Here is a 25,179-nt window from a genome sequence, read left to right as displayed (position 1 = left end):
AGAGATGCCCACTGCGGCCGTCAGGCCAACAGATCACTTATAAGTCATATTCTGCTGTTGTGAACATTCTAGAAGGGCCAACTTCATATACGCCAAACTCGGTCCGTGCTTTCGAACCTAACTGCTCGTGAATAAGGGTGCGTACAGGTTCAAAGATGAACAGATAGAGTAGGCTGGATATCGGACGCGATTCCTAACCTATAAGATGGTCGTGTAAAGTACTCAAAGACATCGTGTAATGTATTCGTGCATTATTCTATAATGAAGCGTTGACTGCATATTTATGCTGGAACAAATCACCGTGCTGTCGAAAGAAACTTTTACCAAGGTAGGCTCTAAGTTTTACGTTTTTACGTTTAATTTATACGTAATTCAATTCGCAGCGGAGCCGCGCAGCAAGCGATACGTCCTATGTGGTAATAACATCGCTGAATTGAAGCATTAGCGAACTTGCAGCGTACGCGTACGATTGAGTGGTAGTTTCAAGCGGGAAAATCCTTTCAGAAATTCTGACGATACTTCGGAATTCCCCTAGTTTCTGTACATACGATTATGGGCAGAGGCTGCTGTAGTCGATAGAGTAGGTAATTTACGGGTGAAATTTGGATCCTATTGGGGAGAAGGGGCATTTTTTATAGAATAACGATACCGTGTTGTAGAAGGGAGACATCTTGATTGATTCAGCCGCATGGGGAACTGCAACAATGAGATTTGTTTCCTCGAAGAATTTGTGCGTTTGTCTTTGTTACAGTTTGACGTTCTATTACTCGATCGATGAACTACATTGCCCATACTTGCCCTACATATACAAATCACAGTGTTTTATCAAGCATCATCGCATTTTATATGGTGCTCTTCGTGGAAACTGGCAACTTATGTAACATTTCCTAATCTAAAGTAGCCGTTCTAATTACGAAGTGTATGTATAGGTTTTCGGACTTTCATATCGTTTGCTGACTAGTTACCTAACCACCTCAGTCGACCACTGCAGTAATTATATATATATATATATAATATCGCATGTACTTCAGTTTACTTCAGTTTACCTGAGCTCATAGTCCCTCTAATAGTTGATCTTGATACAAGAAGGTGTTTGTGGTTTAATTCGTCGCTGACGCACATCCTTCATTTCGGTCAGCAACTGTCATCACGTGATGTCGACGGTCTTACATGGAACGTCGAGTCATATGCTCGACCGTTAACACATTGCTGCTCCATGTAATCATTCTATGTACAAGTAAACAGGGTGCTTACGTCAAAAAATGTAACGATCAGGACGGAAAAAAAAAACAGGGCCTTTTTCTTAGTTACGAATTTATTTTGAAACTTTCTAAACTAAGATAACGTTGATAATAAAACAGGAAAGTGACATAAGTCTGAAAAAAATTTATATACCAGTTTACATTACAATATAAGACTAAAATATATTCAAATTTAACCCTTTAAAGCATTGCACTATAAAGATAAAATCAGTGCGATCCGGTACGCGCAGAGTTGTCGATACAGAAAGTTGTCTTGAGCTGTTTTGTCAAAGTACAACCGAAAACGCCTACGTTGCTCGTGTTCGCTTTTGTAGAATTCAAATTTGGAATAAAACAGAGGAGTACCGCTAATTTTTAGTGTTTTTTTTTGCCTCGCTTCGTTTTTTGATGCAACGATAGTTTTCTTCTGTATTCACCTTCCTTCCTTCCTTCCTTCCTTCCTTCCTTCCTGATACTTCTAGCATCTATTTTATAAACGCGTTAATAAAACTATCTCTCTGCTAGTTTTTTTTCCGCAGAACTGGTACGGACAGTGAACCTAATTCACTTAAAACTAGTAAAAAAGGCTAAAGGGGTGCGGAAAAATTGGCCGAGAACTTGATTGGTTTTGATTTTATACTAGTTCAAATATACTATGCATGGAATATGTACATACGTAGCATGTCTAAACGTCGTCTACGGGCGCTTTAATGTATTTTTTTGGATTACATAGGTATGGCTACAATTTAATTGTTTGCCATTATTTTTGGCTGTGAAATCAGTTGTTATTAAAACGAGTGTTGTTATTATATGTGTATTTTCCGAAGTTAATTTTGAATCCGAACATTATTAAAAAAGCGCCTTTTAGCAGATTTTCTTTCCTGATTAACGAAACGTTTCGCGGTTTTCAATACAAATGATAAGTTATACTAATTTTCGTTGTACTTGTTGAATGATTACGACAGAGAAATGCTGCTTCCTATTGTTTTTCTTTTCAATACACTACCGTTCTTCGAAACAGCATCTCTGCTGATCTTTCGTTTTCTCGCGGCTACACTTCAGTGCATCATAAATTCATCGTACGTTTATTTGGTGTTTTTTTACCTACGTTTCTTAACATTGGGGATAATTCGCTCAACGATTCAGTCACTTTGTCTATGACGGCGTGATATACGGAGAAGTATTGTACCTTATTATGGACGAAACATTGCGTGCGTAAGTTTCATGCTGACAAACTGTGTACCGTTATTTGATTTTACGGTATCTTAAAAAATGCTCTTTCTGACATATTTTTTTTCGCGCTGTTCATTAGATAGTACTATAATCCTTAGCTGGTCCGACATAGCCAACGCGCAGTTCGGTCCAAGGTTCATTAGGTAGGGAACGATTGTTGGAGAGAACCGTTACCACTTATCGGTAGAGGCAAACTGTAATTATATCTATATAAAGTAGAAAATGTTCTTCGTGTAACGAAGTTAATCATCTGACAAAACTAGAGGGCAACAACCTGTTTGCCGAGCGAATGGCTGTAATTACAGCTAGAGAAGACGATGTTTTAAAACAATATATTAGCAAGGTACTAAAATTTATCTCATTAGGGTAATTATCCGTATCGACAGTTAATTGTCATCTATGACCGTGACTATGCAGAATGTGATACTTGTGTTCGAGATATTGTGCTGCACCAATACGCTTATTAACATTTGATCAGAGGCGCGTTGTTAATAACAACATACTATTGTATATACCTTAAACACAATCCTTAATAGCGCTGTGGAGGATCACGTAATATACGTTTGTGCAACGACTTCGTCTTGTGAAAAAACAACTTGGGTTCCGTTTGTTTTGGAAAATGTAGGTCTGGGACAGACGGAAGAACACAAAGAACTAGTTAGATTCTAACACAACGTTGAAATGTGTTCAACTAACTCGAATCGAATTCACTTGGTTGTGTATTAACCTATTTTATGCCTAGAAAACGCCCTTCTAGCCACTATCCATAAATAATGTCAATCGTTGGTAGACTTGACCTACCATCTGTCAAGCCACATGCACAGACCCATGTAAAACCAGTGTCCAATCGTCTGCTATCGTTTTGTATTGAGCTAGTGTTTAGTCTACCTATCTATATTTATTTCTACTTAAATTTCGTGTCCGTTCGCCCGTCTCTCTGAGTCAGATTGACCACGCAAAACGCTTGGTTTTTCTGGTTGCTGCAGCAATAAAGGATTGTACAAAAGGCGGAACCGGTTGGATGAAGTCCTTTTTCCGCCGGGGGAAGCCTGTCGTAAAGGGTTATGGGCTGCTCGTTTTATGCGATTGGGACTCTGTGAAAAGTTCATTCCTTTGTGATTTGCAGTTAAGATAACATAAAAATAAAGGTGGTTTATATCTGATTAAATATTGATACATTCAATTCACATTGTTTTTTTTCTGGCGAGGCAGTTTCTTTGTTTGGACGAAAGGGTATAATGTCCATAACTTAGTCTGCGGAATAGTTAATGTACATAAATTATAACGCTAATCAGATTTGACGATTTCAGGCTTTACCAAGCAGCTACAACACTATAATTTTTGTCGATTCGTGCTCTATGATTTATGACGCATATTTTCGGCACAAGAATTATATGCCTGCGACGACTTTTTTTCAGGGGGATGAGGTAGTATGATGCTGTTTTGGTCAATTTAAAAAAAATCATAAATCATCCGTGCGCATCATTCAAGAACTACAATCAGATATTTATGGATTTATGTATGGTCATCAGTCGAAGGTTAGATTCGAGGACAAACATCGCGATAGCAGGAGAAACGTAACTGCAACGGAATGGACGGAAAATTAGGAAGCTGCGATGAATAACGGAATCATTGTTACAAGATGTCTAAATAATTAGAGAATATAATTAGATAAATAATAAAAAATTAGAACTAGTGTAGATCTTTGATCGAACTAGAGTTTCAAGCGGATTATCAAACTGGTGCATATAAGAACGAGCTGATATGTAATAGCAAACGGGTGATGTGCAGTAGGGTAATTCCGATGGGATAGGCGTTATTATTTGAACGAAAATATTTAAACTGATGGCAAAAAAAAAGATGCGTGAGGTGAAACTTGTTTTTCCATGGCTATCCTCTAACACATTGTGCTCCCGTTTATTGTAAAGCGTTCTCTTCAAAGTACCCTGCTCTAAATGGGTTTTGGCTGACGATCTCTCGTAATTGCAGACATATTATTATTCCTTTCGATTTACTACTCGAATGCTGGAGACCACAAGAAACTTAAATGAATTTTACACAAATTCACGTTTTAAAAATTTATCCTCGGTTATTCTTCAATCGTGTGAGTTAAGTCTTTACAAACGGTTTTTTGTGACCGCTGTGTGTTTGTGTGTGTGTGTGTGCGTGTCGATAACCGAATGTTACTGTTATTACTATTGGCGCTTGTAAGTTGCATCGAATTTTTTAAAATAATATTTCAGTTTATTGAATAATTTCGATAATCTTCACATTGTATAGTTTTACATTTACATGAATTTGTCCATATCAAGCTCCAAATTTTTACGATCCGTACCGACATTCGTATTGCCTAATATACTGTAGGATTCCTTATGAGACCCATTTTTATTTTACTTTTACTTGCTGTTTATTCTAAGGTGAAACAAATCTGTCTTGCTCGCGCAAAATAAGACTTTGGATCAATTTGGCAAAATTGAATTATTATTACCACACAACCAGCTAGCTTGCCGATACCATCCTATCCTGTAATTTTTGGCAAGTCCGTGATCGTGCTTAAAGTTAGGCACAGGCTAAAGGCTTTAATATGAAGATAGCTTTATGAATTCACACAAGCACGCTCGGCCTAAGATATATCTTCCATATTAAAAGTTCATTTGCGATACGCTTTATACGGAGTGAGCTTAGGTTCAGTTTACTGAAAGCATCCCTTTCTAAGCAATTTCTCAAATATAATTAAATCCATAGCTTTTTAACATGTTGTGATTATTTGGTCTACATAAGACAGCTCTCCCTTTATATGGCAAAAATAACGTGCGTTTGGCACGCTACACATACAACAAGTGGCATTGTACGTTCCAACGTAGTTCCTTATTACATCTGTATCTGGACGACTGATCGCTTTACTTTTCCTTATAGTTTGACGTAACGTGATTTTTCTCTTAGTTTTCAAACGACTCATAAATATAATTTTTAACATTGATATTCTGAGACTGGGAATTGCTCTGCATCGTAAATTTACATAGCAATAAAAAGGTGTCTAAGCAATTTGGTTGCCGAGAAAAATATCAAATAATAAAATTAGATCTATATTTAATTGTTTAGCTTAGTTTAAACAAACTGTAAAGAAGCAAGGATTTGACAGAAACTATTTATATACAATCAATCAATTAATTAATTAATAAAATTTCTATAAGAATGGTAATTCGTGTGATAATACTTTTTATTACTTTTCTAAAAGGTAATCTAGGCTTACTTAAAACATCAAAGCAACTACCAACGCTGAAAGTTAACTATACGAATCTATTTACGGATGTAGCGTAGCGCGTTGTCTGAATAGGACCAATACACTTGGCTATAACTATGAAACTTTTGCGTCTAACATACGTCTTACATCTAAATACGTCTTTAAAGTTACCGAAAGAAATTATTCCTCTCTCAAAAGCAAGAGACATGTTCAGCCCGTCCTTGATCTCAACTTGGCTTTTTCCAAAAGAATTGTAGGCTGTTTTGTGGCGGCGCGTGTGGGAAGTATGAACGTACCCTCACCTCAATGGTACAATAGTAGATCTCTCACGATTGTGACAGATGTGCTGTATTTCTCACTGTTTCTTTAGCTCGAGTGATTTACTTTTCGATTTACACAGTAGCCGTATATATTAGGAAATGGCTGTTTCTCCAGGCCTGTGAAACACAAATAGACTTTATCTTTAGTTATATGTATATTTTTCATGCAATACAGACATATCTATAGATTCGCTCTTTCAGAAGCTCAAGTTCGTGAACCGTAACTTACAACATGCCATTCAACATCCCATCCGCAGAGGAACTCCTTCATAGGTAAGTATTTCGAGAAAAACAAAGGACCACACAACATGGACGTGTAGCCTTGTTACGTTGCGTCTCAGCTAGCTCCATTAATTTAGCCAATTATACCGTGTTTTTAGGAGAAACTAGTTTTTCATAGAGGATGCCGTTTTGATTTTACGGCATTACGAATTGCAGTTGCGTTTCAGGCGATTTACATACATTGTTCAGTTGTATCATATTTTACTCGAAGTGAGTAAGTTATAGATATATAACATCTGGAAGCAATCGCATCTGCTGTGGCATTTTCTCCTCAAGTGATACCTACTTATTTATGATTTTCGTATTCTGATAATGAATCTAGGTTTACCTATTATGATTACGCTATCTTCCTCTGCATGGTTGGGTCTTCTGGAGTGTTGGGTTTGTACTGTGCTTTTAACGAAGGTCCACAAAATACAATTCGTCAATTGCTGACAGCAGATGGAAAACTGCCCTCACTACTTGTCAGCACATCGTTAATGGCATCTTTCATATCAGCGTCATATATCCTTGGTAAGTAAGACAGTTACTCACAAAACGAATCGTCTACTGCTTCCTTCTCCTTCTAGTGCTAAGGATAGCCCTCAATGAGCTCTGGGTTTAATTATGATGCAAACCTGTTAAAAATATTTGTGTCCAACAATGCACTCAAGTACAGTATACCTATGGGTGCAAGTGGACAATAGCTTAATCTTGAAGTGGGTCACAAACGTAAAAACTGAACACATTTATAATACATGTGTACAAAAATACACTTATATGGTATAAAAGAAATACTAAAAAAAAGAGCCCCATTAGAGGGACTGCATTGGAGGCGTACTCCACCACAATAAAAATCCAGGATGTGCTAAAAAAACATGTGCATGTAACAAACGTAGAACTTAGTAAGCTAAACTTGAGGGCTTCTTCACTTCGTTTGATGACGATGACGACGCTGGCGATGAAAGTAATAGCGTTTGCACGCAGTGATCTATGCGACAAGAACGTTTGATTCTATTATTACTTACACCAACAATTGTATTAGGTATGGTTTAAAGTTGCGTTGAACTTCAGCTGGTAATAAGTTATGAGTATGATCCTTAGCTTATTGGGCATATTGGCCTTCTTTTTCGAAATAGGAAATACTTCTGAGATCTATCAGCATGGCACCATGTATGTTTTCACTGCGTTATCGTATTGTCTGGTCATTCCGATCACAGCTCATCTGTACATGCCGGTATTCTACAGGAGTGAAGTGCTCACGTGTTACGAGGTAAACGTGAAGTCACTTGACTAGCAAAGAAATTTATTTTAACTCATTAATATCGTTTATATATAGACCGCCCCACGATCATTAACAGTTTATCACAAAATCCGTCCGTTGGTGATACATACGCACGTTGGATCTTTACATATCAAATTAACGGGTTCTTATCAAATCGTCACGCTGAAAACGCGCTCACTTTTATGTAACAGTTGTTGAACGAACGGCTTTCCTGATCGTCGTACACCTTTAGGAATTTGTCAATATGTCATAATGATGATACAACATTGTAAGTTCAATTTTTCATAAATACTATGCGATCAGAAAACGGTAAAGTGGACGAATCAATAGATTATGATGTTGTTAGATATTTGTTGCGCTCTCGTCTCTTGTGTTCGAGATCTAAGATCTCGAGTAGCTTGTCGACTCAACAAAACAGTGTTCCGACATTTTACATTCAATTCCAGCTTCAGAAACAAGCAAAGTTCTCGTGAAAATTAACGTGCCGCAATTGCGTCGCACTTCTTCAGCGCTTGCTGATAAAGCCGTTGCAGAGTTCAGGGTCGAGTGAGACGACTATACTAGCTTTCATTCAGGAGGGGCCAATTATTTTACATAGAAATTTACTAATCTAAGAAATGTACACTTTTCCTGTTCATATCTACCCTATTCATGCTCAATCCAAATAAGTATATATCCACATACATTGAAAAACGGCCATCGTTTTAAAAAAGATCGTTTTAGGCCAACACTGAAATAAACAATTTTCATTGTTACATCATAATTCTCTCGCTGTTTAAGGGAAAAAAATGTCATATGATTTTTACATCCCTCTATTGAACATTGTTCTGCAGAAGCCGAAACAGATGACAATCTCTCGATTAGTGAAAAGTTCGAGCCCTATCCAAGTTGTTTCAACTTTTTGCCTGGTAGATAAATATGTGTATGATTTAGAATTGTGCGGTAGAATCCGATACCTTCCTTGTTCACTAGTTTCTAGTTCAAGTTGATCCTTTTCAATGACTTGTCATACCACTGTCAATTATCGACAACAGAGGTCCGAATCAGTCATTTTGCCAGGCGGCACTAATTTGTAATGTACGATTTAATCCCACCAAGACATTTTTCTTTATTGGCACATTATTGATATACTTTACGTCACTTATGATAAATCGTTTTAAAAAAGCTCAACTTCCTTTCGTTTCTGTAAAGTTGCACAGATGAAAATACGATCAAATAAATTCTTTCGGGTTTATTTGTCTAAGAGGAAAAAGTTTTAAACTATTTGACGGAGGATGTTTAGCTTCTTGACGATGTCCATCTTGTTCAACTTACACAATAAGTTTATGAAGCTTCTCTCTATTTGGTCATTGGAATTCGCTAGAATTTTTGCTTCTATCGCAAAACAAATTAAAGATGCAACGAATTTTCGTAAAAGGTTCACTCATCCTAAGGCGCACAATTTTAAAGCTAAGAATATTGAAAGAAGCCAACGCCGATTCGCCATGACCTATTTATTTTCAGATATATATACATATATTTTATTGCCACATAAAAGTCCGGAGTTGATTTTCAGAACAAGCGTTTCCTTATCTATCGGGACTTTAAGCTGACTTATAACCCATCTAAACGCGGTGACATTTTTTATTTACTAATAAACGTTATTTGTTGTAGTATCTCGAGCTACGTTTCAACCGCCTGGTCCGTTACATCGCTCTGGGATTTTACATCATACAAATGTTAATATACGTTGCTATTCAGCTCTACGCTCCAGCTCTTGCTTTATCCTATGGTGAGTCATTACAAATCTCTTTGATTGCGTGTGAACTTTATTCAAAACTGATACAGTATGGCGGCTGAGTGGTGCGTTAACTTAAGGCACGTTTACTTTGAATACCGATCTCGAATACTTGTTTACACAACGATGTACTATTTAAACCTATTTGCTACGTAAAGGAAGATCGATCTTGTTCAGTCTTCTCTCTGTTCATTGATACTGAAATATTGACGCAGTTGCGCCTAACGCTCTTGAGTACAATGCGTTGTGCAGTAATTAGAACTTTTGATTTCACTCTTCTAGGGGCATATGCCGACATAGGGCATAAGCTGACGTTATCGGTCCCTTTAACAAATAAATATTTCCGGATAGAGAAATAGAGGCATTTAGCTCACAACTCATCTTGCAGTCGTCATGAAGGTATAGGGTACTTGTCAAAGAGGTAGTTTTTATCTGCGTCACGTAGCTTACGCACTATGGGTCTCATCGGCATAAAGCTGGGATTTGACAGTAGGATTCAATATTTTTATTCGAAGTTTGAGCAGAATCCCTGAAACTTCTGCAAAAAAATTGCTAATGTTACGGTGGAAGCACAATGCAGCTGATTGCGAAACCATGACAAATGAGACACGCACGACGTTAATGCACGAATTTAGCAAAAATTGAAAAAGCTATCCACAGTCTATGGAAAGGTTCAAACTGACACCAAAGAAAATGATGGGATTGGAAAGGGGGCATTACGATTTGCCGCTTTCCGGCAAAATGATTGGTTCGAACCCCTTACTGTCAACAACTAACAACAACACTACTACAAGCCATAAAACAAACCAATCAGCGACGAGAAAACGCATCGATTTCTACCATGACAATGGTAGACCACGTACATATTTAACTACTCGGCAAAAGTTGAGACAGCTACGATAGGAAATTTCGATACATCCGCTATAAAACTTGCAGTATCAGACTATCATCTGCTGGGGTCTCTGCAGAGCATTTTTAATGGTGTCAGTTTAATTTTAAAGGAGAAGAAAACCGTAGAAGTGTTACAGTAATGCTATTATAATGCTGTTTGAAAAAAAATAACAGTAGGTCATTATAGTAGAAATAGTTGAAATAGCGTATAATTAAGTTAAAAATATTGTTCCGAAACACTGAACATACCTGTCTTGGTTTTGGCTTGAAAGCCGTTCGCATGTTTTTGACCACCCAATATGTACACAGTTAAGGGTATCTTGAAGGGAAGTGATACACACGTTTAATTTTTATTAACGTAAATAACAATTTACGTAAAAAAATATGATGATATCCTTTCTTTTTTGTTCTAATTAAACGATTCAGCTACCGACATCGGCCTCCGTTCATCAGTCGTTGTGCGATCGATTTGCATATGCCAATGGATGTCATAAACAAGCCATTTTCCCATTAACGCAAGTAGATTCTTTGTAACAGTATTGGGTCATCGCCCCGGATTTAAGCCAGATTGAATTAGTCCAAAGATGGATAATGCCCTTTCACAGAATTTCCGTCTTGCTCCATTTATAATCTTTCTAGACGATGTTAAGGGCAATATGCACGTATGTAGACAGCTGTGTCTGTTTAAAGTAACGATTTCAAACATCTGGACTTTGCGAACTTTATTGATCTAACTTTATTACGCAACGCACTCTGTAGTTCAATCGCGCGTAATTTTAAAATGGCGAATACCTTAAAAGGTAACTAAAGTGACTGACAAGAAACTTTAAGTAATCTTTGTTCCATATTCAGTACATGGTAATGGTGTGAACGATCGTTGGATGCACTGTTGCTCTACTTTGATTTGCTGTGTTTTATGATGCCTAGTGACCGGCATGGGATTGTGGACAGCTGTGCTGACTATAGGGCTCATCTGTACAGCCTACACCTCAGTTGGGGGCATCAAAGCTGTGGTTTACACGGATTCTCTTCAGGTAACTTTAATTAAAGCGTAATTATTCGAACGCCATAATACAATATGTACATTTTCAACTGCTGTACAGAACACGAGTCATCTTCACAACAATTCGCCTCTCGATATCTCGATGATAAATTAATAAATATATTATATTTTGTTTCACGTTTGATAATGAACATTTTTGTAGCTTAACGTATGTGCATGTGCGGAACTGTACATTGCAGGCAATGTTCATGTTTGCCGCTTTGACGGTTGTCGTGGTTTTGGGGTTCCAGTCTGTCGGGGGCTTTATGGCAGCTTGGAGCATCGCCCACGAAGGAGGAAGGATTCGTTTTGACGAGTATGTAGCTGTTATCCGATAACAAATATTTATATGAACTTGTGATGTTATGCTCGTATACGCTTATTACGACTCTGAATTACACAACAGGGCGGCGGCTGTTGTTACAACAATTGCGACGGTTTTTTTCCCAACCAAATTTTACTATCTGCTATTAAGTAGAACGAAATTATATTTCAGTACAAGTTTGGATCCTACAGTGCGACACACATTTTGGGGAATGATCTTTGGATCCTTTTTCTCAAACCTTGCGTCGTACGCCACGAATCAGATGATGGTCCTCAGATACTTCACAGTGTCCTCACTCACCCGCGCGAAATGGTAAGGTATAGGCAAGATACGTACAATACCGTGTTGACCCCGCTACTATTAGGCATATTTATCCGCATGATAGAGCGGGAAAAGGGAAGCGTACTCTTCAAAAAAAAGAAGTCACTGTAAAGAGGAGCTGACGAGAACGTTTACTTCGTATTCGTTTACTGGTCCAACGGTGTCTACTCTAATATTAGCATTATACAATGACGCGGCCACTATGATAATGGGCAATGATGTGGCATGAACGTATAGATCAGCATATTGTCGCACAACCCAAATCAAATACGGGAAAAAAAGAAAGTGACGAAAGTTTTAGGTAATCAATATTGCGGTTGTAGATAGTTATAATAATAAATATAATAGAAAATGAGTATTTGCGATAATGTAACTAATTATTTCTAGGCTGATGAAAAGTTTGACCAGCTGCAAAACTAAAGTCAAGATTATGGAAATTATCAATAATTAAAGGTATCAAGAATTTTTAAATCTTGAACAAAAAAAGGCGTACCAATCTTACAATCGAGTGAAGAAATATTTTCACCAAATCAGGCTATGAAGGTCGGTCGACCTGTGAAAAATTTCAAAAATATATAAATAATTAAATGCAGTTGCTGAGCTTTACAATTAACCCTGAAAATTTCGTGACTCTATAGCCTTTTAGCTTGATTTTTTTGTATATATATACGAGCCAATTAATAGCGGTAGCTCGTTTTAGTTAGCTAACGAAATCTGTACGTTGTTCATTACCAACGATTCAGGCTTCCGTAGAGAGCCTGCGTAATGTAACAACGATGTTATCAGGCAGCATTATGATGTTACGCAACATATTAGATATCACACAAACGTATATGGTCCATATGTTTGTGTGCTATTTTAATAAATAAACAAATGGGAATAGGTAAACAAAAGGCAGACGATAAAAGATATCCGGTAAGGCTAGTTCCTTTCAAGGATACTTGCTGTTACAATTGGCCGGTTTTAAGATAACTATACATTTTCGTGTACGTAAAGATGTTGTTCTTTACTTAAGAAACATAACTTCCGCTTCTGTTTTCAATCATTGACTACGTCTGATTTTCATCTCTATATCAAGGAAACGCTGTCCCGTTATTTCTTATAGCAATAGCCCAAATTTCATTTAGTTGTATTACCCTCACCTTTACCCGATAAACCATATTTTAGTTTTAGAACGAATTCAGAACCGTCTACTGTTGAATTCTTAAGCTGAACTGCTTTTCGATGCCAATTTAAAAACATCATCTCAAAACGTCAAATTAGAGCTGATTTGAAAATGATCAATAGTCTTAAAACGAGTAGTGACTTTATCACTATGCCCGTAGCTGATCTACATAATGGCTTTAATTTTCGAAGCATGGAAATCTTATAAACTGGTCAAATGAACAAGAGATTTTTTGTGATTAGGACAGGAAGGCTCCATACGCAAACACTAATGTTTTATTTCTATTCCGGTATGATACTTGCAGTTTATATCGAAGAAGCTCCTATCCCGTATTCAACATGTAATTATAATAATATGCATCATATTTAAATGTGTTATATTAATGCATAAATTAAAAAGATTTTTTGTTTTTCAAATGTCTATATCTACGCACTTCTTGGTAGTTTGTCTTTTTTTTTTTTCGATGCGCCCTCGCCCCCTGTTTCTGTTATTGGCCTCGTTGTGCGGCAAAGAGCGTTTTCTCTCAAGTTCGGGCTCCGAAAATGAATATTCTAAATGCAAAAAAGCCATTTTTTATAACCTAATCAATTTCGCGTTTGTAAAAAATCTATAGAAACAGCCGAGAACATTTACACCGTATATAGCAAGAGCTCGTATGACCGAAAGAACTAACTAAGGATGGTTGCTAAATTTCAAAGTCGCATGCTAGGCTCAAAAGGTACACTCGGTCTTTCTTCTGAGGTCGCTAAAAGCTGCTTGAACGTACCTTTAAAAGAAAACGGTTGGCAAACAACTTTTGAATTTACGAAAAAAAAAATGGGTTCGGAACACTCAGTTGTAGCCGGGCACCTTAAATCAATGAAATTTTCTTTCTTAACAAACTGCATGGAGCCTTGGCGTCCCATAAAAGGCTCAATTGAACACTGGTTTTTTGCTGTCTGTCAACATCTCGCCCGGCATTAAGTAACACGTGACCGCGAGGAATGGATCCATGGGTAACTACGTCTGACCCGCTGTTTAGTTAGAACTAATTGGCAGCGTTTAATGCTCTGCTAGATGCTCTAAAAACCAAGCCTGCTAATAAACACTTTTATACGACCCAGCTGCATAGAATGAACGAAGCTCTTTGACAGAAAAAGCAACTGACGAGGCAAAGTCACCTCTTTGACCTCAGATATGACAAGGGACGGATTGGCCAGACCAAAGTTTGTTGAGAAATGGAAAAAAAAGTGGTAATATGACGGCGAATATATAGCAAATGGAATAGTTGCTACAGTCTTGGTAATATACTGCATTGCTATTAAATGCATGACCCATGCAATAACTTAATTAAGGTATACTTGACTGTACATAATTTTCAGTGTCGTCTGGGGTAACCTATTTTATTTAACGTGGATTCTCACTCTCTCATGCTTATGTGGTCTGATGGTATACGCGTACTTTCACGCCTGCGACCCTTTGGAATCGAAACAAATTCAAAGTTACGACGAGCTGCTACCCTATTTCGTGATGGTTAAACTTGGCCATATAACCGGACTACCAGGAGTTTTTGTTGCTGGCATTTTCGCCGCCTCTCTCAGGTACACTCAAACAATCTCTAACTAACAATTAGGAAAAAATCGCTTTAGCAATATATTGACCACAAAACGTTATATCGATTAACAGAAAACGACTAATATTCCTGTTATTACTAAATCGTTTTAGCTCGATCTCTTCCGCTGTGAACGCCTTGTCGAACGTATTGTATGTAGATATAATTTCTCTGATTCAACCGAATCTTTCGAACAAAGCTGGATCTCGTATCATCAATCTGCTCGGTGAGTTCGCTGTTCCACGCACGTATCACTCTTTTTATTGATAGATATTTGTTTATCTTTAAATTAATCCAAGATCTAAGAACTCACTTCAGATCTTAATCAATTCGTTATATAATAATACAATAATGTGCGACCAATTCTGCAGATCCCTGGCCTTGGAGAAGTAGTTATCGAATCATTTCCTCTTCCTGCAAGGTTTAAACTTATTACTTAAACAGAATGTATGCGTTTAGGGTGGGGACAGGTAAGCTCGTATGGGACTTGCGCTTTATTTCCTAGGCCACTCCATTTTTTCTAGCAAAAGAAGGCTGGTCTATAACTTTAACACTACCAAACCTCAAAAATTTAGGGCCATATACAACGGCTGATTTTTTTCTTAAACTAAATTTATTTTGTTGTATTTAACCGAACTCTCGTTGAACAACGAAGAAGTAAAATAGCCCCGTTTACCGATTACAGTGTCGACTGTCACAAGACCACATTCGGAGGCAAATTTAAAACAAGTTACTTTTTCTAAAAGTCACTACGTTAAGCTACATTGCATTGATTTCTTTAAGAGCTATATAGGCTACTGCATTTTGAGCGTATGAAACCCAGCATTAGTGATACTACGGCTAAGCAGGATAAAATGTGAGAAATAAATGGCACTAAATCTAAATTTTACGTCATAAAAAACATCACAATTTTTTCAGTCGTTGTGTCATACGTTGCTACTACCTAAATTGCAGATAATCATAAATAAAATTGTAAAAAATCGTAAAAAACATAAATCAGAATTTGTCATGGATAGTTATGTAAATTAGACAGGCATAACCACGATGTACATGCTTCAGTGAGGTCAAATGGGCCTTAAAGAACGATTCACACGTTGTTACTGATCCTCTTCTTTTGCTGAATGATATCCATCTCGTGGATCTGCCGGCATTTAGGCCATTCGAAAGCCAACCCCATATTGGTGGCCCATGTAGCATACCACTGACCTATATAACTACACCTTGTAATGCTGGGTAAATAAATATAGATATCCTTAATTGATACTTTCTGGTAACTTGCAATAAGGTCATATAATAAAAGTCTTTGATGACTATCATTTTTCCTGTGGCACTTGTCCTTCCAACGATAACGCTAGGTAAAATTTTGTCTATATAGCTCCATTTATTTTATAACAGATGTCCACTACCAACTAGAATGCACTTCTTAAGATTTTTCAAACTACGGCAGAGAACATATGCTGTTGTGCGTTAGTGGATACGTCAGTCGGTGATGTTCAGGCAAGTAGGCTTCTGCTTCTCTTAAGGTTCCAGACAACACTTTTACTTATTAAATACGATATGATTTGCAGATTAGCAAACGTGACAATTAAGAAACAGTCAGTGGAGTAACGAACGTATCTGGTCGTGTTTATGTGCGTTATTGGTTTCTATCCAGGAATTGTAGTTGGGTTTCTCTCTGTTGTGCTTGTAGCTGTAGCGCAAACAATGGGCAATGTGCAGGCTGCTACAAACGCTATAAATTCAAGCGTCGGGGGGCCACTTTTAGGTCTGTTCACAACAGGAATGTTTGTACCGTTTGTAAACTCAAAAGGTATGTTCTTTTTTGAATACGATATATGCCTTTGCCGCACACAGATTCATATTAAAGGATCTTATGGGTCAAAAAGCTTGACTGTTAACGACTAACATCCAGCGCACTGACTCCAACACTATTATTGCTAATTCACGAGCCTAATTTGAAAAATAATCATTTTTGTAGGAAACGCAAAAGTATGCGTTGTTTTATGCTCTGCTTTGATTAAAAAACGAGCTTATATAATAATTTCTTTTATTGCTCACGAACCGCTTGCCTTTCAGGTGTTCTAACAGGGTTTGCCGTGGCTCTGAGCATCTCCTTGTGGCTCAGTATTGTAGGCTTTTTGTACCCAGCCAAAATTATTCGATCTCCACCTCCAATTTCTGTGGATGCTTGCAGGAACACATATATGCGTGTCACTAATTCGAGCAGCTACTTCCCACCAACACCAAAGCCATGGGCGCCAGGAGAAGGCTATATTATAGCTTATCGGCTGTCCTACGTATGGAACGCTGCGCTTAGTGTTTTTATCGTACTGGTGGTTTCCATTGTTACAAGTTTGCTTACGAATCCACAAGACCCCCGGACATTAAATCCAAATTTGATTGGCCGACCGTTCGACGTTCTTTGCCCTTGGATATCCAAAAAGATTCTTGATTCGTTGGCTTTTAACGTTGGTGAAGACTATGTAAGTTACAGTCCGTTATACATATATATATATATCTAATTTCTTATACAAAATCATCAATAATGTGCATAATTTTTCCGGAAATTTGGCTTGCAGCCCGAAAGCTAATTTCGATCTATCGCGGCCCTGGTAACGTGATTTAGCCCACGTGTAGGCATTACGGCCTCGTAGTACTTGAATGAAAAAAAAAAGCTCACTAAGTAATACATTTTTCCAACGGGGACCATGAGAAGCCGATATTTCTTGTACTCTCAGCACTTAACTTTTATTAATCAAGTGACTTAGCACTTATTAGACATTTCACTTAAAAGATATGAGATTGAGTAGTAACTGTTTAGAGAAGTGAACAAATGCTGGCAAAAAAAGGCTTGCCCTTTCTTTTATAAGTAGTACGCCAAATAGGTAAATACTGTAATTTATTATGTTTGCTTTTTCGGCTTTACTAAACTTTTTCTTACAATATGTGAGGTAGGAGCAACAGCGTCAACATAAGACTCTACTCTTTTGTTTGGTGACATATGGAAATGAATAGAGCTAGCAAATTATTGACATATGGTTCGGCTGCTTTTCCTGGCAGGATTCAAGAGGTAGTTATTAGCTAGGCTATTTGCTGATATATATATATATAAGTCATGCAGATTAAGAAAGATCAATTTCTTAGAATGAATTTATTAGAAAAAAGCCATTGATGAGGCCGATAAATCTATGAAATACATTTATTATTCGTAGGCCTTTCCATCGTCGGATTTTCTAAGTATCCTTTCTGTTCTGATTAGTCCAATCAAAACTGATAGTAGTATTTATTCTATTATTAATAGTAATTCTATTATAGCATAGTGGAATCTATCAAGAATTGTTTAAATATGTACGCATGTTTCTATAGTAAGAAGGACAACCAACGCACCACTTCTACCACCATCTTATCGTTTCTTTAAAAAATAGTGGAAAAACAACTGCCCCGATTGAAGCAGTCTGCGACATTTTTGCTAGCGATCTTTACCATATATAAGCAGCACTCGCGAGCCGTCATTATGACGGATACGACACGAAAAAAATACGAGTGCTTCTTTTGAGAAGTTAGCCAAAGTAAAAAGGTTGTGGTCTATCTTTGATCTTGACTACTTGTTACGCTAAATATGCAGTAGTGGTAGTTTAGTCGTCGTCGTCTTTGTTATATGTTCAAGCGTTAGCGTAATTAAAATCGTCATTTGAAAAGTCAAAATGTCCCAAGCTCTACCAGCCGTTGTACCGCGATGGTAATACCGAATGTTGATGATCTTTATACAAAACGATTGACCTGCATCTCGACGATGCTTCTTAAACAATAGGAACTCATCTTGGGAGCGCTCGCCATGGATATCCGAGTGGTATGAACGAGCATGTCCGCTCACAGAAAATGCTTTTGTCTCAAATCCTTTTACAGGAAATTGCAAACAAGCTGAAAGTTAGAAGCATTCCAGATACATCTGGTAATGATAACTCCGCCCACGTTGGCTGCGTAGACGATCCATAAGAACGCAGGCCAAGCGTTGGTAGTACCGAACAATGCTACCGTCATCAGCTCCATATTCGACTGAAAGGAAAGTCGAATTCGTTTTGTATTGGTCAAATTCATTCATTAAATGTGTAAGTCCTACGCGTATGTACCAAGAGAACTAACAACCGAGTTACGCACCGAGCAAGACAGCCATTTCGGTACGAGTGCACCAGTCAACGAAAATAACTTATCAAATATTATTATATTGCTGTTAACTTTAAGAAGTTTTATTAGTTAAATAAAAGAAGTTAATTTGTTCCGCAAGTGAGAACGTTCTCGCCAACATGCTCACTAACTACGATAGCTATAAGAGACAGTTGTATTGCTCGCTCCATACCTCTTTCAAGTAAATAACCTGTTTCAATTTGTTGACAACAAAATGTTGATACGTATAAAGTGGCTACTGATTCCCTACCAATCGGCTTAATTATCTTGACGTTAAGTTATTAATATTATCAATAATATACACAGTATTCCAGTGTTCTCAGCGATTTTCATCTAAGCACAAACGAAAAGAGCCACCACATCGATTCGGCTTTCGTCTGTACAGACGCGCGGTACACGGTCGCAAAACTTGCGACTTTTATAAACGCGTTCTATATTAACAAACGATCAAGTGCCGAAGCTTTACGGTAACTTCGCACGCTCGGCCTGATATCGGCCTGAGGCTGCTTCTAGGAAGATTCCGGTGCGTAACAGGCTATAAAAGCTTCGGACCGCTCGCATGAAAAACCAAATAGTCAGACTGTCCAAAAGAGCACAAGGGAAAAAACAGATCACCGCCATTTACTTCGTCAACCGAGTTCAGCCGACCCTAGCGCCCGTTGACGAAATGGTGGCGATTAACTGATTTTAACAAACCAGGACTTTGATACTTTCCGCCTCTCATTCCACTTAGCTTACGGCCTGCTAATTCAAAAATTATACCACAACAAAATGCTATATGTAAGCAGTTAATTGACCGCATGCTTCGATCTGTTATTCAAAATTTCAATACTTGGCTTGTCATGCAAACAAAGCTCGGAAAATCATCTAACTGACATCGTGTTACATACGATAAAACGCAAAAGGATCAGCGTTAAAATAAAATCAAACTTAGTTCAATCTCGATTCACTTTTTTTTAATTGAATTGACTGAAATCATTTAGCAAATAGTCTACTTTTAGGAATAATCAAGTTATTTGATTTATGAGCCGTTCAATTTACAGAAGTTCGCAAGATACGAAAACGAAAATATACGAATTCCTTCGTCCGTGTTTGAGAAGCGAGCCCATTGCATCTTACATCGATACACCGAATGCACGAATCGTGCACATGGGAAAGAAAGTTTACTACTGAAAACAGTGAAGCTGTCCCGACAACCGTTATACATAATAAAATAGTTAGTCGGTGATAGCAACAATCACAGAGCTTCATGCCCAAGATGTCTGTATATCTTTTTGACGTCAATATTGAACACCTCAGCTAGATGAAATAATCGTGAAGTGGTCGTGATCTGTGCGACTACAAAAAATCGCACGAATGATACACTTCTGGTTAATTAACAAAAATATTTTACTGTTAATAGAAAAAAAAGTTACTTGAAAAAACTCTTTAGACGTCTTAAATATGTATGTGACGTTTGATCTTATTACATACAAGCATTAGATCGGTAAGAAAGAACTCTGCTTTGGCAAGTTTTAAATTTCGCTACCAGTACGGTGTTTTCGATCTGTTTCCCTATTTAATTTAACTTCGAAACATTCATTTTGTCAGGCTTTATCAGCAGGGCTTTCTGTGTTATTAAATTATGAAACTAAAAGATTTCATGAGAGTGCTGTCCCGCTACCGGCGCACCAAAGATAATACTAGGAAGAGTTCTGCGTGAAATTAAAAAAGTAAAAGGTATTATGCATGGAAGACAATGTTCTGAAGATAAAAAGGCGGATCTCGCATAAATTGAATGAGAGTACCGTTGTTAATAGTGACGATATTATAAGACAGTTCTCAGCGACAGAGAACATCGTTTGTGTCCGGCATACCCTTCCATCAAGAGCTTAACTTGGAAAAATTTGGGGAAAACGAAGTTATGAAAAACGTAGACGCGTGATTTTATCTTTCTTCCACTATTCATAGAAGTTTATTCAGTGTAATCGAATTGTTCTAAGAATAGCGAAATTCAGTATTTCGCATCATTCCGCAGTGTATTTGCATTTAAGTTACCAGCGCTCAGTTCCACTGTAACTAGCAGCGGTGCTCTTGGCACCAGAACTTTTTTGGAAATCATCAAAATATATTATGCACCATCGTTAATTAGTATCTAACCGCGCGCATTATCGTCAATATCACTGGCGTAATAGTCGTCTCGAGGCAAGTAACTCAAAACAATAGAAGGTGCTGGCAATGCCTCTTAAATAATTTCTCAAGCGAGGCAGTAACAGATATCAAGCTATGTACTCTGAACTCCTGAATTCAACGAAATTGAAGAATGACTGTACGCTAATGGATTGATTTAGAAAACTGCTGGTTTTGCATCAGAGTCTGCTAAATAGGTTCTAATAGCTAAAAAACAGCAATATGTATTCCATCAGAATAGCAAGGCAAACGTTCAAGTTGAGTAATGAAAAAATTTTATGCCAACAACCGTCTACTTAAACTAGACTACCGTTTAGCTAAACACTGGACAACTGAGAGCTAAGAACATGATACATGACATCCACTCACAGATCACTTGGTTCCAATAAAGATGTGCACCATTATGCTAATGGCTGGCGATTTCTATAAGAACTAATTTAAATTCAATTTCTGCAGAAGTGATTTTTCCTCAGCTAACACAACCAGCGCTAACAAAGGATCATGTACCTTACGTCATTTACGTTGCCTAATCTCACGTATCTTAACAGAATGAATGCTCTCGAGTATGTATCCTTTACCGGCCTACGAAATTATACGTCGCAGAGATTATTTACTATCTTATATTGTTATAAAAATTATTGAATTTTCTACTTCCTAACCAAAAATACGTGTTGAATAGCTGTTTTTGTTCTTTTTAGTCATTGCTAAAACATATTAGACCATTATTAACATTATTGATTAATAAATAGCCTCAGTCAATACCTCACCCAATTATAAGGCCTACTGATTAGGGTTGGAATGCTATATTACTTACTAAAATATGGTAATTAATTGTATGTTGGGCTTCGATGTTTGAATATCGATAGGTGTTCCGTAATATATACAAGGTAAGTATTAAAACGATACTATCCAATTACTTAAGAACAGTGAGCTTTACGGGAAAAATAACATTGCCGTTGGACTCGAAGCGCACCTACGAGTTAGCTAAAATTGTAAGTTGCTGACACGAATGTCTCTTTTCGTGAAAAGGATCTGAAAGTCGTTTTCAGTAAATCTTCACATTCTAAGCAATGAACACATTTTGCTATAAAAGCGAGACAAACATGAGGTAAGGATGAACAATGAAAAGATGATGAACTTTCAGTAAAATCGTGAACTTCTCTCTGCGCCTGTTTCGCCATTGTTTTATCTAATACCACCCAACCTAACCTAGACTATACAGCTGCATGTATACAGCAGCAATTGTCCTATCGCTTTACGTTGTTTTAATAAGTCTGCCAGGGGGCTCCTTCAACTCTAGATTTGTCTCTCTTATGATATGTTGGCTTTTAGTTAGATTGTTACAATAAAATTACGGAACTTTTTTAGCACTGGGTGATTAACTTTTAGACGCACGTAAATTGGGTCGACCGTCGGCTGACCTTTAAAGGATATGCGTGAATCGAGTATCAAAAAGACGTTGCCATTTATAGAGTCGGTTGAGCCATTGATCCTGTTTTAGGCACGTTACTAAGGCTTAAGGTCTTTTTAATTTTTCCTTGTTTTAATAATAGATAATTATATAATAATAGATAGTTAAATTTTCTACCTCTTTACATATATACGTTTTGTTACGTAAATTCATTCTGTCCCCGAAGCCCCACCAAGACTAAACGTTTTTTTTTATATTTTTCCTCTGGTAAGTGGCTACATATTCTATTCAATAGAAATCTATTAAGTATTTCATGGTGATTTTATGGATTTCGGTTCATGCATTCACTTCAATCCTAGGTTGTCACCAAACTTTGGAGATTTTTTTTATCTCTTTTTGGAAATGAATTAAGAACTTTTCTCACAAAGATCAACTCTACATTAGCCGCTTTGACCCTCTAATTGTTATTTATTATAAACTGGCTTAGACAACCCTCTTTTCAGATAACTAGAAGACGCATTTTTGCCCCATTGTTATATAACCAAATCGATACGACTAATAGGGTTTTCGAAATTTTCGCTCAACAATACCAGTTTCAGGTTTAAACATGTACGGTGCGTATTGATTTAGTTCGTCAAGATCTATCGATTGGTGTCCTCGCTTTACATGGAGCAACAGGTAAAGTTTTCACCTCTCAAATGGCATTTTCGACGTGAAAATGGTGATTTGGGTATATAAAAATGTATTGCATTACGATTCAGCTGGTCGAGAGTTTTTGGTTGGTGCCAAGAAATACTCCTTATGTAAACCTCCATGCATGAAAATTTCCTTCCAGTATCTCTCAAGCGAAAACGCTAACATGCTCGGCTTTTGGCCGTTTTCGAGAACGAGCAGAAATATTAATTTTAGGTATTGACAAATGTATTGCATCTTCACTCAGCTCGTCCAGGTTTATAAACTGGTACTTTGTTTAGAAAATATGTTTTTCTTCTTATAGTATTTTTCTCAGAAAATGTTCTAAGTAATATTTTGAAAAATAATTTTTCAGCTAATATGCTTTTAACACCAATCAATACAACTTCCTAATTGACACTTACCACAAATTCGCTGAAAAAAGCCTTTCGAAGCAGCTCGAACCATATTTTCAACTCATTGTCACGTAGGCGAGCCGAAGCCCTCAATCGGTTTTTGACCATATTCACGCTGAAATAGCTGAAATTCACGCTGAAATTTTAGGTGTGGGGACATAACTGCATCTTTATTAAGCTTCTCAGGGCCAAGAAAGGCCCAGTCTAGATAGATTTCCGGATAAACGATCGGCTACAATTTTGTCTTTGGAACAATGTTTTATACAAACATTTCATTAAAATATGGTCCACCTTGGCCTCTGCAACTTTCTTATAAATATGCATGAAAGATTTTTGTTTTGATCACTCATAATCACCACTATTTCATTATTTCTGTACATATCCAATTTTTGTTTTTCTTCTTATTTCATTTAAGTATAAAAAAACGCATTTCACTTTTACTCGGCTCCTCGATTTATCTTGATCCGCGTCAGGAAAAGCTGCCAAAAAAATAGTACTTTTCCTCTAAAAAAAATTTCGAGATTTTCGTGTTTCTTGTAGAAAATACGTCAGAGGATATTTTGTTAGTTATATCAGCCATTTCAGCCTCCGGATTGACATGTGTTGACGATTTGCTTAGAAATCATTAACTGCTTTGGAATAGATACCATTATTTGGTATTTTACTATTTTCATAAAAAAAAATATCCATTTTATATTTAAGGGCATGAATTGCATTTTTACTCAGCTCAATGAGACTTATTGGGGGTAGCAAAAAAGCCCCCTCTCTACATCTGTAGGAAAGCATCTCGAGTTTTCATTCTTTAAGTGGCATTTTCGACCTGAAAATTGAGATATCGGTTTAGAAACATAAATTACATTTTAATTCAGCTTAGTGTGAGATTTCGATTGATATCAAGAATAACCTCCTGTATATAGACTTTCATGTAAAAAATTTCATTAACCCGTCTCACATCGAATAAATAGCTACTGTGTTCAGTTTTTGGATTTCTTCATGCCATTAAATTATTTTTAAGTGTAAAAATACATATAAGGTTTGTACCTAGTCTATCAAGATCGAACTATTAATAGCAAAAGATACTATCGCAAGTTTTTACCTTATAAACAGGCATTTTCGTCGTGAAAACTCGATTTTGTCCATAGGAACATGTATGGAGCTTCAATTGAGCTTTTGGCGGGAGTTTTCGAATGGTGCTAAAGAATTGGTTTGCTACATAGACTGCCATGCAAGTGTAGCTCGCATCAACCCTTATAGTTTTCCCATAGATATGTATGCAACTTTGAACAAGAACAAGGCAATCTAAAAGCGAACTCTCTAGTCGAAAAGACATTATTATTGAACGGGAAGAGTTGATTCGCGCTATCTTGAGCCAACTAAAAATTCTAGTTCGATTGCCGACTTTCAACGTTTTTTTTATACCGTTGTGGTTTCGTGATAATAATTATATTTTCCTGGTTCCGTCAATTTACTAGCAACATTATATCTAACTCCACGTATTCCATTTTTTTCAACTTAAGTAGCCTGACACTTCTATTGGCGGGCCACGCTTATCTCATTCACCTGTGTTGCACCCGATCTCTTAGATAGCCTATTTTTCCATTTAGGTCTATATTTCTATAAAAGCCCAGTT

General features: G+C 37.1%; 1 protein-coding gene across 1 annotated transcript; it reads left to right on the top strand.

Annotated features, from left to right (window-relative positions):
• Nucleotides 1-108: 108 nt before the first annotated feature.
• Nucleotides 109-19,826, top strand: LOC111267066 (sodium-coupled monocarboxylate transporter 2). Its single transcript, XM_086971186.1, has 13 exons — nt 109-328; nt 3,893-6,311; nt 6,643-6,833; nt 7,439-7,572; nt 9,238-9,355; nt 11,180-11,286; nt 11,495-11,610; nt 11,791-11,931; nt 14,467-14,685; nt 14,810-14,922; nt 16,351-16,506; nt 16,773-17,179; nt 18,603-19,826. Exons 2-13 carry the CDS (start codon nt 6,271-6,273, stop codon nt 18,690-18,692), a joined length of 1,833 nt encoding a protein of 610 aa, XP_086827312.1. The 5' UTR covers nt 109-328; nt 3,893-6,270; the 3' UTR covers nt 18,693-19,826.
• Nucleotides 19,827-25,179: the final 5,353 nt, after the last annotated feature.

The sequence above is a fragment of the Varroa jacobsoni genome, unplaced genomic scaffold (assembly GCF_002532875.2).
Source record: "Varroa jacobsoni isolate VJ856 unplaced genomic scaffold, vjacob_1.0 scaffold_1143, whole genome shotgun sequence".
Lineage (NCBI taxonomy): Eukaryota > Metazoa > Arthropoda > Arachnida > Mesostigmata > Varroidae > Varroa > Varroa jacobsoni.
This window is presented reverse-complemented; position numbering and strand designations above follow the sequence as displayed.